Source organism: Aquarana catesbeiana, linkage group LG04, assembly GCF_042186555.1.
Source record: "Aquarana catesbeiana isolate 2022-GZ linkage group LG04, ASM4218655v1, whole genome shotgun sequence".
NCBI lineage: Eukaryota > Metazoa > Chordata > Amphibia > Anura > Ranidae > Aquarana > Aquarana catesbeiana.
The window spans coordinates 456,580,850-456,594,118 of NC_133327.1; the positions used below are offsets into that span (position 1 = coordinate 456,580,850).

Sequence of the window (13,269 nt, forward strand, 5' to 3'; positions counted from 1 at the left end):
TGTCAAAGCTGCTGATCTAGCTGACATTTTGATTGCCTCAGCCGAGGCATCTGCAATATAAGCAACTGTAGAGATCAGGGTAGGAAAGGAATCTAAAATCTCCTGTGCTTGTCCATTGGATCCTTCAGAACCCCCATGTCTTCAAAAGACAGGTCTGTGGATCTTGAGACCTGGGAGAATGCAGCATCTAACTTGGGCACCTTATTCCACACCGCAGAAGGGTCCTCCGCAAAAGGAAACCGCCTTTTGTGGGCTTTGGAAAAAAATTAGATTTTTTATAACAGCTTACCTGTAAAATCCTTTTCTTCTGATGGACATCATGGGACACAGAGCCTCAGTAATAACTGATGGGTTATATAGGTATCACTAGGTGATTGGACACTGGTCACACCCTAAACAGGAAGTTCAACCCCCTATATAATCCCTCCCCTTGCAGGGATACCTCAGTTTTGTAGCCAAGCAATATAAGTGTATTAGAAGAGGGGCGGGACCTCTGTGTCCTGTGATGTCCATCGAAAGAAAAGGATTTTACAGGTAAGCTGTTATAAAAAATCCTATTTTCTTTCTCGAACATCACGGGACACAGAGCCTCAGTAATAACTGATGGGATGTCCCAGAGCAATGCTACCTGAGGGGAGGGGAACCACAGCCAAGTAGGGTGAAATCAGACCTGAGGACCCTGTACCGCTGCCTGCAGCACACTACGCCCAAAGGCGATATCCTCATGCCTTCTCACATCCACCTGATAAAATCCGGTGAATGTATGAACTGAAGACCAGGTTGCGGTCTTGCAGATTTGAGCCATAGAGGCCCAGTGATGCACTGTCCAAGAAAAACCAATAGCTCCTGTGGAATGTGCTTTGATCTGAAACGGAGTAATCTTCTGTTTCAAACCGTAAGCCCGAATAATCAATTGTCGAATCCATTTAGAAATGGTAGATTTTGACGCTGCCTGTTCTCTATTGGGACCCTCTGGCAGCACAAACAAAACATCCGTTTTGCGAATTTGAGCAGTTGCTTCCAGATAGGCCTTGACTGCTCTTACTACATCCAAAGAATGTATTGACCCTTCCGAAGAACAGGGATCTGGAAAAAAAGAAGGCAGAACAATGTCTTGGTTTAGATGAAAATCTGAAACCACCTTCGGTAAAAAAAAACTAGTATAAGGGCGCAATACCACGCTATCCTTGTGCATAATCAAAAAAGGCTCTTTACAGGAAAGAGCTGCTAATTCTGATACTCTTCTAGCAGAAGAGATGGCTACCAGAAAAATTAACTTCCTTGTCAGCAAGACTAAAGGAATCTGACGTATTGGTTCAAAGGGCTGTTTCTGTAAAACAGACAGAACCAAGTTCAAGTCCCAGGGGTTTAGGGGCGAATTAACCGGAAGATTAAGACGCGTCACCCCCTGCATAAAGTTTCGGACCAAAGAATGCGAAGCAAGTGGCCCTTGAAATAATACTGATAAGGCCGAGACCTAGCCTTTGATGGTACTCAAGGCCAGCTTCTTCTCTAATCCCAATTGTAGAAAATCAAGAATTCTACCAATCACAAATTTTCTGAGATGCCAACCCCTGTATTCACAAGAGGATACATAAGCTTTCCAGACTCTATGATAAATTACTCTGGAAGCTGGCTTCCTTGCATTGATCAAGGTAGATATCACAGGACCTGAAACCCCACGACACTTCAGAACCTGGGTTTCAATAGCCAAACCGTCAATTTTAACGTTTGTAAGGCAGGATGGAATGCTGGACCCTGAGAGAACAGGTCTGGGCGTGACGGTAGGGTCCACGGGGAACCCACAGTCATCCTTACTATTTCTGCATACCAAGTCCTCATGGGCCAAGCGGGGCTACCAGAAGTACCAACCTTCCTGCCTGATCCTGCGAAGGAATCGTGGCAGTAGCAGAATATGCGGGAATGCATAAACCAGTGAGAACCGATGCCACGGAATCACCACCGCATCCGTCCCGTATGCAAGAGGATCTTTTGTCCCTGCCACAAACTTGATATAAGCCACTGCTGTGGCATTGTCGGACTGGATCCTGACTGGGCAACCCTGTAGCCTGAGAGTCCAGGCCTTTAGGGCTAGATATGCCGCACGGATCTCCAGAACGTTGATGGGTAGAGACCTCTCGGTCTTGGACCATACCCCTTGGACCGCAGACTGTTCCAGAACTGCTCCCCAACCCGAAAGATCGGCATCCATTGTTACCACCGTCTAGGTGACCGGTAGGAAGGATTTCCCTTTCTGGAAGCTTTCGGTTTTAACCACCAATTGAGGCACTGACACACTGCATGAGACAAGTGCATCGGAAAATCTAATGCCTGAACCCTCTTGTTCCAGGCCGACAGGATACTGTGTTGCAACAGTCCTGACTGAAACTGAGCATAGGGAACTGCTTCAACGAAGCTACCCTCTTTCCCAGCAGCCTTATACAAAGGCGGACAGAAGGACCCTTCCTGGTCCTGACTACCAGAATCAGATCCCTTAAGGCAGTGATCTTTGCCTGAGGTAAAAATACCTTCTTCCTGGCTTGTATCTATGATCAGACCCAAATACTCCAGTTTTCTTACTGGTTTTAGGAAAGATCTTTCTAGGTTGAGGATCCAACCTAGGTGTTCCAGATACTTGACTGTGGTCCTCAAGTTCGACCGGTCTATCAAGAGCAGGTCGTCTAGGTATGCTATGACAGTTATACCCTGAGCCCTTAATCTGGCCAGAGGAGGAGCCAAGATCTTTGTGAACACTTGAGGTGCAGTGGCTATCCCGAAAGGCAGAGCCACAAACTGGAAATGTCGCCCTCCTATCTCGAAGTGCAGAAACTTCTGATGAGCAGGAAAAATGGGCACATGCAGATATGCATCTCTGATGTCTATCGATGCCAGCAAATTCTCCTCCCTGCAGGATGGAGACTAGTGTCCGAATTGATTCCATGTGGAAGGACCGATTCAGATCCCTTAGAGCCAGAATGGGTCTGACATCCCCATTTGGCTTTTGGACCGTAAAAAGGTTGGAATAAAAACCCAATCCTTGATCCCTCACGGGAACCACCATAATGACCTCTTGCGACAAAAGTCGCTCTAACGCTAGAAGGAGCGACTGCTTCTTCTCTGGATCTCTGGGGACACTTGATCTGAGGAAACGAGGAGGGGGAAACTCTTGGAACTCCAGTTTGTAACCTAAGGTTACTGTGGAGATTACCCATCTGTCCTGAAATCCTCCTGCCAGAGCTTTTGAGAACTGTAGCAGTCTTCCCCCCACTCGAGCGAGCGCCCCTTTATAAAGAGGCCTTAGAGTCCTGTCTAGCAGGCTTCTTCCCCCAGGACTTCTTTGTCTCTGGGGTTTGACTCTTGTTTCTTGACCTAGACGGAGAAGGCCGTCACGACTGCCTAGAGGCTGATGCCCCTGGCACTGGGGAAAAGAGTCCGTTTGAAAGAGGGACGCTTACTCCTCTTCTTAACAGGTAAGAGAGTGCTCTCCCACTAGAGAACCTTTGAATACAATTTTCCAAGTCTTCTCCAAACAACCTTGCACTGTGAAATGGAAATCCAGAAGTTTCTTACATGGTGCTTCAGCTGACCAATTTTTCAACCATAAGATTCTACGCATACGCACCAACCCAAGTGAAAAACGAAGGGTTTGCAGGATAGACTCTCTAATGGCGTAAACAGCAAAACATAAGGCCGCTGGAAGGTTAGCCAACCCCTGGGCCTGCTGTTCAAGTAAAACTTTGATGACCTGCTTAACCTGGTCTCTTAAGTATTGACAGACTCCGATCGCTACCACTGCAGGTTGAGCTACTGAACCTGCTAAAGGAGAAAATGTCCTTCAATAGGGATTCCATCCTTTAATCCACAGGATCCCTGAGCCTCTGAGCATTGTCTACAGGACAATTCAGACTACAGAGGAAATGACGGCATCAACGGCCGGTATCCCCCACATTTTTATAAATGAGCTTTTTCAAGTAAATTATGAACAGGAAAAGCATGTGTTGTTTGAGGAGGCTTCAGTGACCCCAAAGAAATAGAGGGTTCTTTAACTGATTCAGATACGGGTACTTTAAATGTGGAGCGGACCAATCCAGCAAGGATCTGTACTAAGACTTTCTCATCCTGAGAAGCGAAGAGGGCCCTTCTCCACTTGATTCCTCAGAGAAGGAATCATCCGTCCCATCCCGATCCTCTGAAAGGGATTTTTCTCCCCTATCCCAGAGCTCCTCTCCTGAGGGTCCCGGGTAACAGAGGAAGACCTAGTGCGTTTTCTTCCACTGAGTGAAGATGCAATTACGGCCATTAATCTTTCCTCTAGACCATTAATGGTTGAGGAAAAAACCTCCTGTGTAATGTATACAGGGGCTGAAGTGCCAGGAGCAGGTGTAGCCCCTGACCCCAACGGCTCTCCCTGGCTAGCCGTCCCTGGCCCCTAAGGGGAGGAAGGTGCTGCAGAAAGGGAGTCCTCAGAACCTGAAGAAGATCCCCTAGTGTCTCTGGTTCTTGGTGTATTTGAACCTCTTCTACCCATAGTGCAAAGCAACAAGGTGGAGGTATCACAAAATGAACACTGACTGCTGAGCGATGTAGTCTGGCAAAAAGCCTTGCTACCAAATGCCCAGTCTGCTGTTCCCTTAGTAAATGCTGCCTAGGAGAATGCCTGTGTCCCACCTTACATGCGACCATCAGCTCTGTGTCCCTCCAAAGTGTGCCTTTAATAGCCTGCAGCCTGCAATGTGGGTGTGTGAGCACGCTGGATGCTGTGCTGACGCCCCGCCCCCCCCCCCCCGGTTTTCAAAAAACGTGCGCTTCCTGCGCGAGCCGACCCTCTGGGACAAGCATGGAGGGAAGGCTGGGGGTGGATGAGGAAGGAGAGAGGCCGGCAGTGATGGGGCCTGCACGTGGCAATGGCGGCGGCGATAGTGCGGTGTATAACTGCCTCACAGACCACCTGCGGCCTCCCCCTATCCCTGAGGAGAGCCCCCCATCCCATCCTACCTGGAGCCGGCTGGAGGAGCTTGTGCAGCGTGAAAACACGGAGACAGACATCAGCATGAGAAGGTATGTGCTCTTGGCAGCCCCCGGTGGCGACAATAGGCATAGCATGCATTTACTTTAAGGGAGAAATCCTACTAGAATTAAAAAATTCTGTGGAATCTCCCTTACCTTATCCAGCCGCAGGGTTCTGTTATACAGACCCAATCTTCACCTCTCACGGTGGGCTCCATTTGGTAAAACCTTCAGAGACTGGGGGCCCCCTATGGATAGGGGGATCCACAGTTCTGGGCCTGTAAAGCACCCGGCCAGAAATAAGGATATAAAACCATTTTCTGATATGCGGGGTCCAGCTCTCTAAAAAGAGAAAGCGTTACAGGTAAAACCTCGTTTCTTCGGACACGAGGCCCGGGTACCATCCAATTCGGCCTAGAAAGGACACTTTGAAATGGATCAGGTTTGCCTGGCTTGCTCCACTATAGGATATAAGATATTCCCTTTGGAGCTCAGCACAGGACATCTTTACACGTCCATCACCTAAGACACTGGCGTAAAAACTGAGGTATCCCTGCAAGGGGAGGGATTATATAGGGGGTTGAACTTCCTGTTTAGGGTGTGACCAGTGTCCAATCACCTAGTGATACCTATATAACCCATCAGTTATTACTGAGGCTCTGTGTCCCGTGATGTTCAAGAAAGAAAAAGGGTTTTCTCTCTGGATCCTGCCATTCCTTAGCAATGGCGTCAGAAATGACCGAATGGACTGGGAATGTTCGCCCCTTAGGTTCGTTTAACCCTGCATACATGCGGTCATGAAGAGATAATTCCTTCTTTTCCTCACTTAAGCCAAGTGTAACATGAATAGCTTTAAAGAGCCCATCCACCTGTTCTAGGGATAGCTTAAATTTGGAGGGGGTCACCTCAGCCCCCCCACCCTCCTCTTCCGAGTCTTTCACGGAAGGAGCAGGGGACTGCTCTTCCCTGGTTGAAGGGTCTTCAGGTAGAGCTTCCACCACGGGGATAGAAAGGGGTCCCTGGGAAGACTCAGAAGTGGATGGCCGACTAGCAGCTGGATAAACTAAAGAGTCACGAAAAATTTGAATCGTGGCATATAGTTCCATCTTTACAGAGGCAACCAGGACATCACAAACCGAAGCCGATTCCTCCTTGACTAAAGAAGTGATGCAAGCACTGCACAGGGCTTTTTTCCCATTTTCTCCCATTTTGGCCCTGCAAGAAGGACATCTCTTTTTTGGGTCAGAGTTTTTAGCCTGTGAGAAAAAGACAAAAAAGGAAAAAAAAAAACCAGGGGACCTTTTAGTGAGAACCAGTCTCTGCTTCATAAGGATCACGCCACAGGTGCACTAAGAAGAAACCAGTCAGCCTCTAGCGCCCAGACAGGCCCCTTGCCACTAGGGGGTAGAAAAAATAGATAGACCAAACCCCAAGTAAAGGATAAAGGCAGACTTTAACCGCCGCTCCTACATGAGCTTTGCTGGCGCCTGTGCCTGTCCCCACTGCTGCAGGTGCTGACTCCTCCATGTCTGATGTGCAGCTTTCCACTCGTGGCTTCACACGCCGCTTCCGGATTCCCATAGTGCCTCTGCACCGGATGCGGAAATAGGCGCCAGCTCCTGTGCCCCCTGCGTCCACGCCGGAAATGACGTTTTCGCTGACCCAGTGACCCACTCTCATTTCCGGCACGAGCAATGGCAAATATGGCGGCGGCGCATGCACGCTGCCGCTTCCTAGGACCGTACGGGCCACCGAATCTTCGGCTCTCACTGAGCACTAGGAGGGAAAGAGGAGCCTGATTGCTACTGCTGCTGATGCCTGGGTAGGCCGGGAGGACAGCGGATCTCTAGAGGAAGAAAAAAAGAGAAGGAAGCCCCGTCCCTCAGGAGCACCCAAGAGATACTGACTCCCCTCCCAAAAGATGTTCCCTCCGGGCCGGAGGAAACTCAAAAACTGAGGTATGGTAGGGAGGTGCCTCCCTTTAAAGTTCTGGAGGAAGAAGGTGTTTCCTATGGTCCGGTGGGAGAAGTCACTATCTCTCAGGTGCTGTCCTGAAAGACGCCTTGGGAAATAATTATTTGATCCCCTGCAGATTTTATAAGTTTGCCCAAACAAAAGGGATTATAATTTTTTATCATGGGTGTATTTTAAATGATAGAGACAGAATATCAACCAAAAATCCAGAAAAACACATGATAATGTCAAATGTAATAAATTGATTTGCAGTTCAGTGAGTAAAATAAGTATTTAATCTTCAAGCAAAACATGACTTGGTACTTGGTGGAGAAACCCTTGTTGTCAAGCACAGAGGTAAGACGTTTCTTGTAGATGGTTACCAGGTTTGCACACATCTCAGGAGGGATTTTGGTCCACTCCTCTTTACAGATCTTCTCTAAATCCTTAAAGTTTCTTGGCTGTCACTTGGCAACCCGAAGTTTCAGCTCCCTCAATACATTTTCTATAGGATCAGGGTCTGGAGACTGGCAAGGCGACTCCATGACCTTAATGTGCTTCTTCTTGACTTGCAGCCCTCCGTTTATGGACTTTATTCTATCCGACACTTCATGGACTTTTCTACGGACTTTTAATTGGGTAAAAATAGAGCTCTAAGTGTTTTGCGCCTTTTACTTGCATATGACCCCAAGAACACCATCCCTACAATCAAGCACGAAGGTGGAAACATTATGCTTTAGGGCCATTTCTCTGCTAAGAATACAGGCCAGCATGGAGGGGCCAATGGATGGGGCCATGTACTGTAAAATCTTGAGACAAAAAAAGAGAGAGGGGACAGTAGTGGGACTTTACTTGAGACATGTCAATAAATAGTTCTCCCTCCCCCTTCTCTAAGCCGTCATTACACCCCCACATGGCGCTGGCGTGAGCACGCCCCCAGCCCAGGGTATTTAGCGGCTGCCTTGGACCGTCTCATTTCAGGCATTGCCATGGCTGGGGAAGGACCTATCCGCACCACACTTGTATCATCTAGGTAATCACATCCATTTCTCACACTCTCTTTTCACCACTTTGCCATTCTTATTGTTTGTTTTTTAAGCTCACACACTCCCCGTCTTTCACACTCATTTTTCCTCTACATCATCCAAGACCCATTACACCCCCACTGGCTTTGTAGTAATTCACACATAACTCTCACTTATCCCTTCAACATGCAATCTTCACTGTAACATCTATCCCCCACACATACACACACCCCCATCCCTACCCCCTCTTCCTCGTACTTCAACACAATTTTTCTCCTTTTTCCAGCCCATCCTGTGCTCAGAAGCCAGGTTGCACCTTTCCCGCCTGGTGGTGCTTATATTGGGGTACTGCGGCTCCTTGGCAGCTGTGGCCCATGGGTCAGGGGGCATGTGCTCTGCCTCAGCCCCGGGTGAGACTTTGATGATCCAGACCACTTATCTATCCCAGCCCATTGGTTGTCATTGACCAATGAAATGTATGGAAGTATTATTGAAACATATGTTTCTTCTGTACATACTTTCTACCTATCCATAACTAACTATATACTAATAGATGGTTTCTATTGTTTTAATTCTTTAGTTAATTTGCATCTGACTCCTGATGAATGGTAGAAAGCCAAGAAACGCGTAGAGGTAACAACTTAAGGATGCACATATTGTTTTATTATATAAGAACAATAGCTCTTCTTTCTGTAACTGCCTTGATTACGTGAATTATGTCTACTGTCTTACTGCCTGTATAGGTCAAACTATGCTGTATAATGTATCCTATGAAGTATGTTTTATGCTAACTTTATTAAAATACTTTGTATCATTTATACCTCGTACATTTTTGGAGATTATGGTATCCCAACCTTTATGTATACTTATGGATATCACAACATTTTACCAACTATAGACATAATACTTGTTTCAGGTCAACTCCCTTTGATCCTGAATAACTAGTCTTTATATTCATTGACATGTCTCAAGTAAAGTCCCACTACTGTCCCCTCTCTCTTTTTTTGTCTCAAATTATTGGGATGGAGACATGTCAATGCATTTACTGGTGTGGACAGGTCACAATTTTATTTCATTTTTGCCATACTGTAAAATCTTGGATGAGAAGCTTCTTCCCTCAGCCAATACACTGAAGGTAGGCCATGAATGGGTCTTTCAGCATGACAATGACCCAAAACATACTGCCAAGGCAACAAAGGTGTGGCTGAAGAAGCACACTAAGGTCATGGAGTGGCCTAGCCAGTCTCCAGACCCTAATGCTATAGAAAATGTATTGAGGGCGCTGAAACTTCGAGTTGCCAAGTGACAGCCAAGGAACCTTAAGAATTTAGAGAAGATCTATAAAGAAGAGTAGACCAAGATGTGTGCACACCTGGTAACCATCTACAAGAAACGTCTTACCTCTGTGCTTGCCAACAAGGGTTTCTTCACCAAGTACTAAGTTATGTGCTTGGGGATCAAATACTTATTTTACTGACTGAACTGCAACTTAATTTATAGCATTTTTTTATGTGTTTTTCTCTAGATTTTTGGTTGATGTTCTGTCACTATCATTGTTAAATTCTCATTTTTACGGTAATAATATCGATATTCGATAATTCATATTGATGAGAAAAGTTCCAAGAAAGTCCGTTCAGTTCTTGTGCAAAAACTAAAAAAACGTATTTAATAATAAAAATAGCAAAATATTACAAGAACAATATCAAAGTATAGAATGTCATCAATAATATATAATATTCTTAAGATGAAGATTAAATCAGAAGTGTGTGTGAAGCTGTACTAGCTTCCTTCAATTTCTTGTCATGTGTCGTGTATGTAGCAGATCTGCTTTTCTGTCCTCTTTTACTAGCTTTTTACTCCTAAATTCAGACCCCTCCTTCCTAAAAAGGCTGGTTAAAGGTAGGGTTGTCCCGATACCACTTTTTCAGGACCGAGTACAAGTACCGATACTTTTTTCAAGTAGTCGCCGATACCGAATACCGATACTTTTTTTTTATGTCACGTGACAGTGTTTTTTTTAATTTTTTTTTTTTAACAGTGCTTTTTTTTTTTTTTTTTTGGGGGGGGGGGGGGGGGGTGAACGGTGTATGTGTGTGTCTGTGTTTTGTTTTGTTTTTTTTTTTTTAATTTACAATTTTTATTTTTTACAATAATTTTTTTTTTATTCTTTATTGCAATATGTGTTTTTTTTGTTTTTGTTTTTTTTTTAATCAGCCCTGTTGGGGGGCTTTGGTGAGATATCAGGGGTCTTAACAGACCTCTGATATCTCCCCCTTGAGACAGAGAAAGAGACAGAGGATAGAGATTCCCCAGTCCCTTTCTCTGCAGCCTCAGCTGCACTGAGAATGAATGGAGAGAAGACAGCGGCTCCTCTCCATTCATAAACTGACACATAGTAATCACAAGAGATTACAATGTTTCAGTTATGTGAATGGACAGAGTCAGCTGACTCTGTCTATTCACAAAGGAAGGAGGAGGAGGACGGCGGAACGGAGGGGGAGAACGGAGGGGGACAGAGAAGGAGGGGGGAACGGAGGGGACAGCGGAGAGACACAGGGAAGGAAAGAGGAACGGAGGGGACAGCGGAGGGGGACAGAAAAGGAGAGAAGAACGGAGGGGGACAGCGGAGAGGCACAGAGGAAAGGAGGGGGCATGGAGGATAATGCAGTGACAGTCAGCGGTGAGCGATCACCGCTGTGTCACTAAAGCAGCTGAAAGCCGCTGGGGGAGAAGCTTGTATCTCCCCCATGCGCCGATCACAGCTGACTTTTAGGTATCGGGGAAGCATCGGGAGCATTTGCCCGAGTACAAGTACTTGGGCAAATGCTCGGTATCGGTGCCGATACCGATACTAGTATCGGTATCGGGACAACCCTAGTTAAAGGTTCTTAATTGACTTGTAATCCTACAGAAAATCACAGGCTTTCCTTCTCACGTAATGGTGGGAGTTGACATTCCTGAAGAGTGGGCCAAGAGGAGCTATATGTAAAACCATTTAACTTATACAATAAGTTTCCTTTAACTTCTAAATCAAATACTACATATATCAGTATGTATATTATATTCATTTAAAACACAATGTTAACAAAAATATCCTAATCAAGAAATATTATAGTATAAAGAAAACTAAACTTTTGCATTGTAAAGTATGTGAATCCTTCCTTCTCACAGATGGGGGCAGATGAAAGGTAACCAACTAATTATTGCCATATGTGAGCTCTCCCAAGAAATGCTTATGAGCTTATAACAGCATATATATTTTCTAGTCTAGTCTATATAAATTCACCTTTTCCATAACTAAAAGATATAAATATATAAACTTACAAAATCTGCAGGGGATCAAATAATTATTTTCCGCACTGTATATATGAACACTACTGAAGAAATTAGAACAGTTTAATGTAAATGTATAAATGTGCCCTACATATAGATAAGCACACTGAGTCACAGTGGCAGGTTTTCTATAAAGTAGTAATAAAACAGATTTAAAAAAAATTACATTTGAACGTACCGTTGTGTTAGTGAAACGATTAAGGTATGCAGTAATGACGCCACATTTGCTCCCAGTGTAAAGTTGACAACTGTCTGGCACCCAAGCACAACTTGTTACCTATTGCACATTAAAGGTTTTTTTTTTAATACAACAAACCACACAATTTAAAATAAATATAGTGTCAGATGATAATGCCTACAGACTGAAAGTATCAGCATTTATCCCCGTTATTTCCAGTAACTAACTGGTGAATATCGACAGAGTTCAAAATTTCAGTGCATACCTAGCATTTTTAACAATCAAGCTATAAAATTTAACAACCCCCCTTCTACAACTCAGAATTATCTTTACTAAGAATCATGACATTAAATAAATACTAAAAGTAGCCCATGTAATAAACCGTAGTGAAACGTGAATAATGTTGGCATGGTTGATAGTGACAGGCATGCAGGGGATTAAATTATAGTACAGCCATGGCCTAAAGTTTTGAGAATGACACAAACATTAATTTTCACAAAGTTTGCTGCCTCAGTTTTTATGATGGCAATTTGCATATACTCCAGAATGTTATGAAGAGTGATCAGATGAATTGCAATTATTTGCAAAGTCTCTCATTTCCACTGCATTTGTGAAGAAGGCTTCAGGGCGCCCAAGAAAGTCCAGCAAGCGCCAGGACCAGCTCCTACAGTTGATTCAGCTGCAGGATCGGGGGAACCACCAGTGCAGAGCTTGCTCAGGAATGGCAGCAGGCAGTTGCATGCATCTGCACACATGGTGAGGCAACATTTTTGGAGGGTGGCCTGGTGTCAAGAAGAGCAGCAAAGAAGCTACTTTACTCCAGGAAAAACATCAGGGACAGGCTGATATTTAGCAAAAGGTACAGAAATTGGACTGCTGAGGACTGGGGTAAAGTCATTTTCTCTGATGAATCCCCTGATTGTTTGGGGTATCTGGAAAAAACCTTGTCCGGAGAAAAAAAGGTGAGCGCTACCATCAGTCCTGTGTCATGCCAACAGTAAAGTATCCTGAGACCATTCATGTGTGGAGTTGCGTCTCTGCCAAGGGAATGGGCTCACTCACAATTTTGCCTAAGAACATGAATAAAGAATGGTACAAAAACATTCTCCGAAAGAAACTTCTTCCAACCATCCAAGAACAGTTTGGTGATGAACAATCCCCATTGAGAACTTGGTCAATCCTCAAGAGGCTGGTGAAAAAAAAAAAACAAAAAAAAACAAATTCTATCAAACTCCAAGCACTGATTATGCAAGAATGGGCTGCCATCAGTCAGGATGTGGCCCAGAAGTTGACTGACAGCATTCCAGGCGAATTGCAGAGGTCTTGAAAAAGAAGGGTCAACATTGCAAATATTGACTCGTTGCATAAACTTATTGGAATTGTCCAAAAAAACCTTTGAGGTTTATAAAATGCTTATAATTGTACTTCAGTATACCATAGTAATATCGAACAAAAAGATCTAAAAACACTAAAGCAGCAGACTTTGTGAAAATGAATATTTGTGTCATGCTCAAAACTTTTAGCCTCGGCTATAGTCCGTTAAACAGTGCTGATTGACAATTCATAGGCAAAAATATAGCAATCCTGACAATACATGCGCTATACTTGGGCATTTGTGCAGATATGTGGGAAACACAGGTAAAGGCTACAATAGTGACTACAATAGATAAAGGAAGGCCCGTAGACATGGTGCATCTGGATTTTGCAAAAGCATTTGACACAGTTCCCCATAAACCTTTACTGTACAAAATAAGGTCCTTTGGCATGGACCAT

The 13,269-nt window shown here is 44.7% G+C and overlaps 1 protein-coding gene across 2 annotated transcripts in view; it reads right to left on the minus strand.

Moving 5' to 3' along the window:
- Positions 1–13,269, minus strand: part of LYST (lysosomal trafficking regulator) — a 556,505-nt gene that overhangs the window by 55,375 nt on the left and 487,861 nt on the right. For both annotated transcript variants that reach the window (XM_073627506.1, XM_073627507.1), the window contains one exon: positions 11,497–11,595. In XM_073627506.1, coding sequence (XP_073483607.1) covers positions 11,497–11,595 — 99 coding nt within the window. The remainder of the gene's footprint in view (positions 1–11,496; positions 11,596–13,269) is intronic.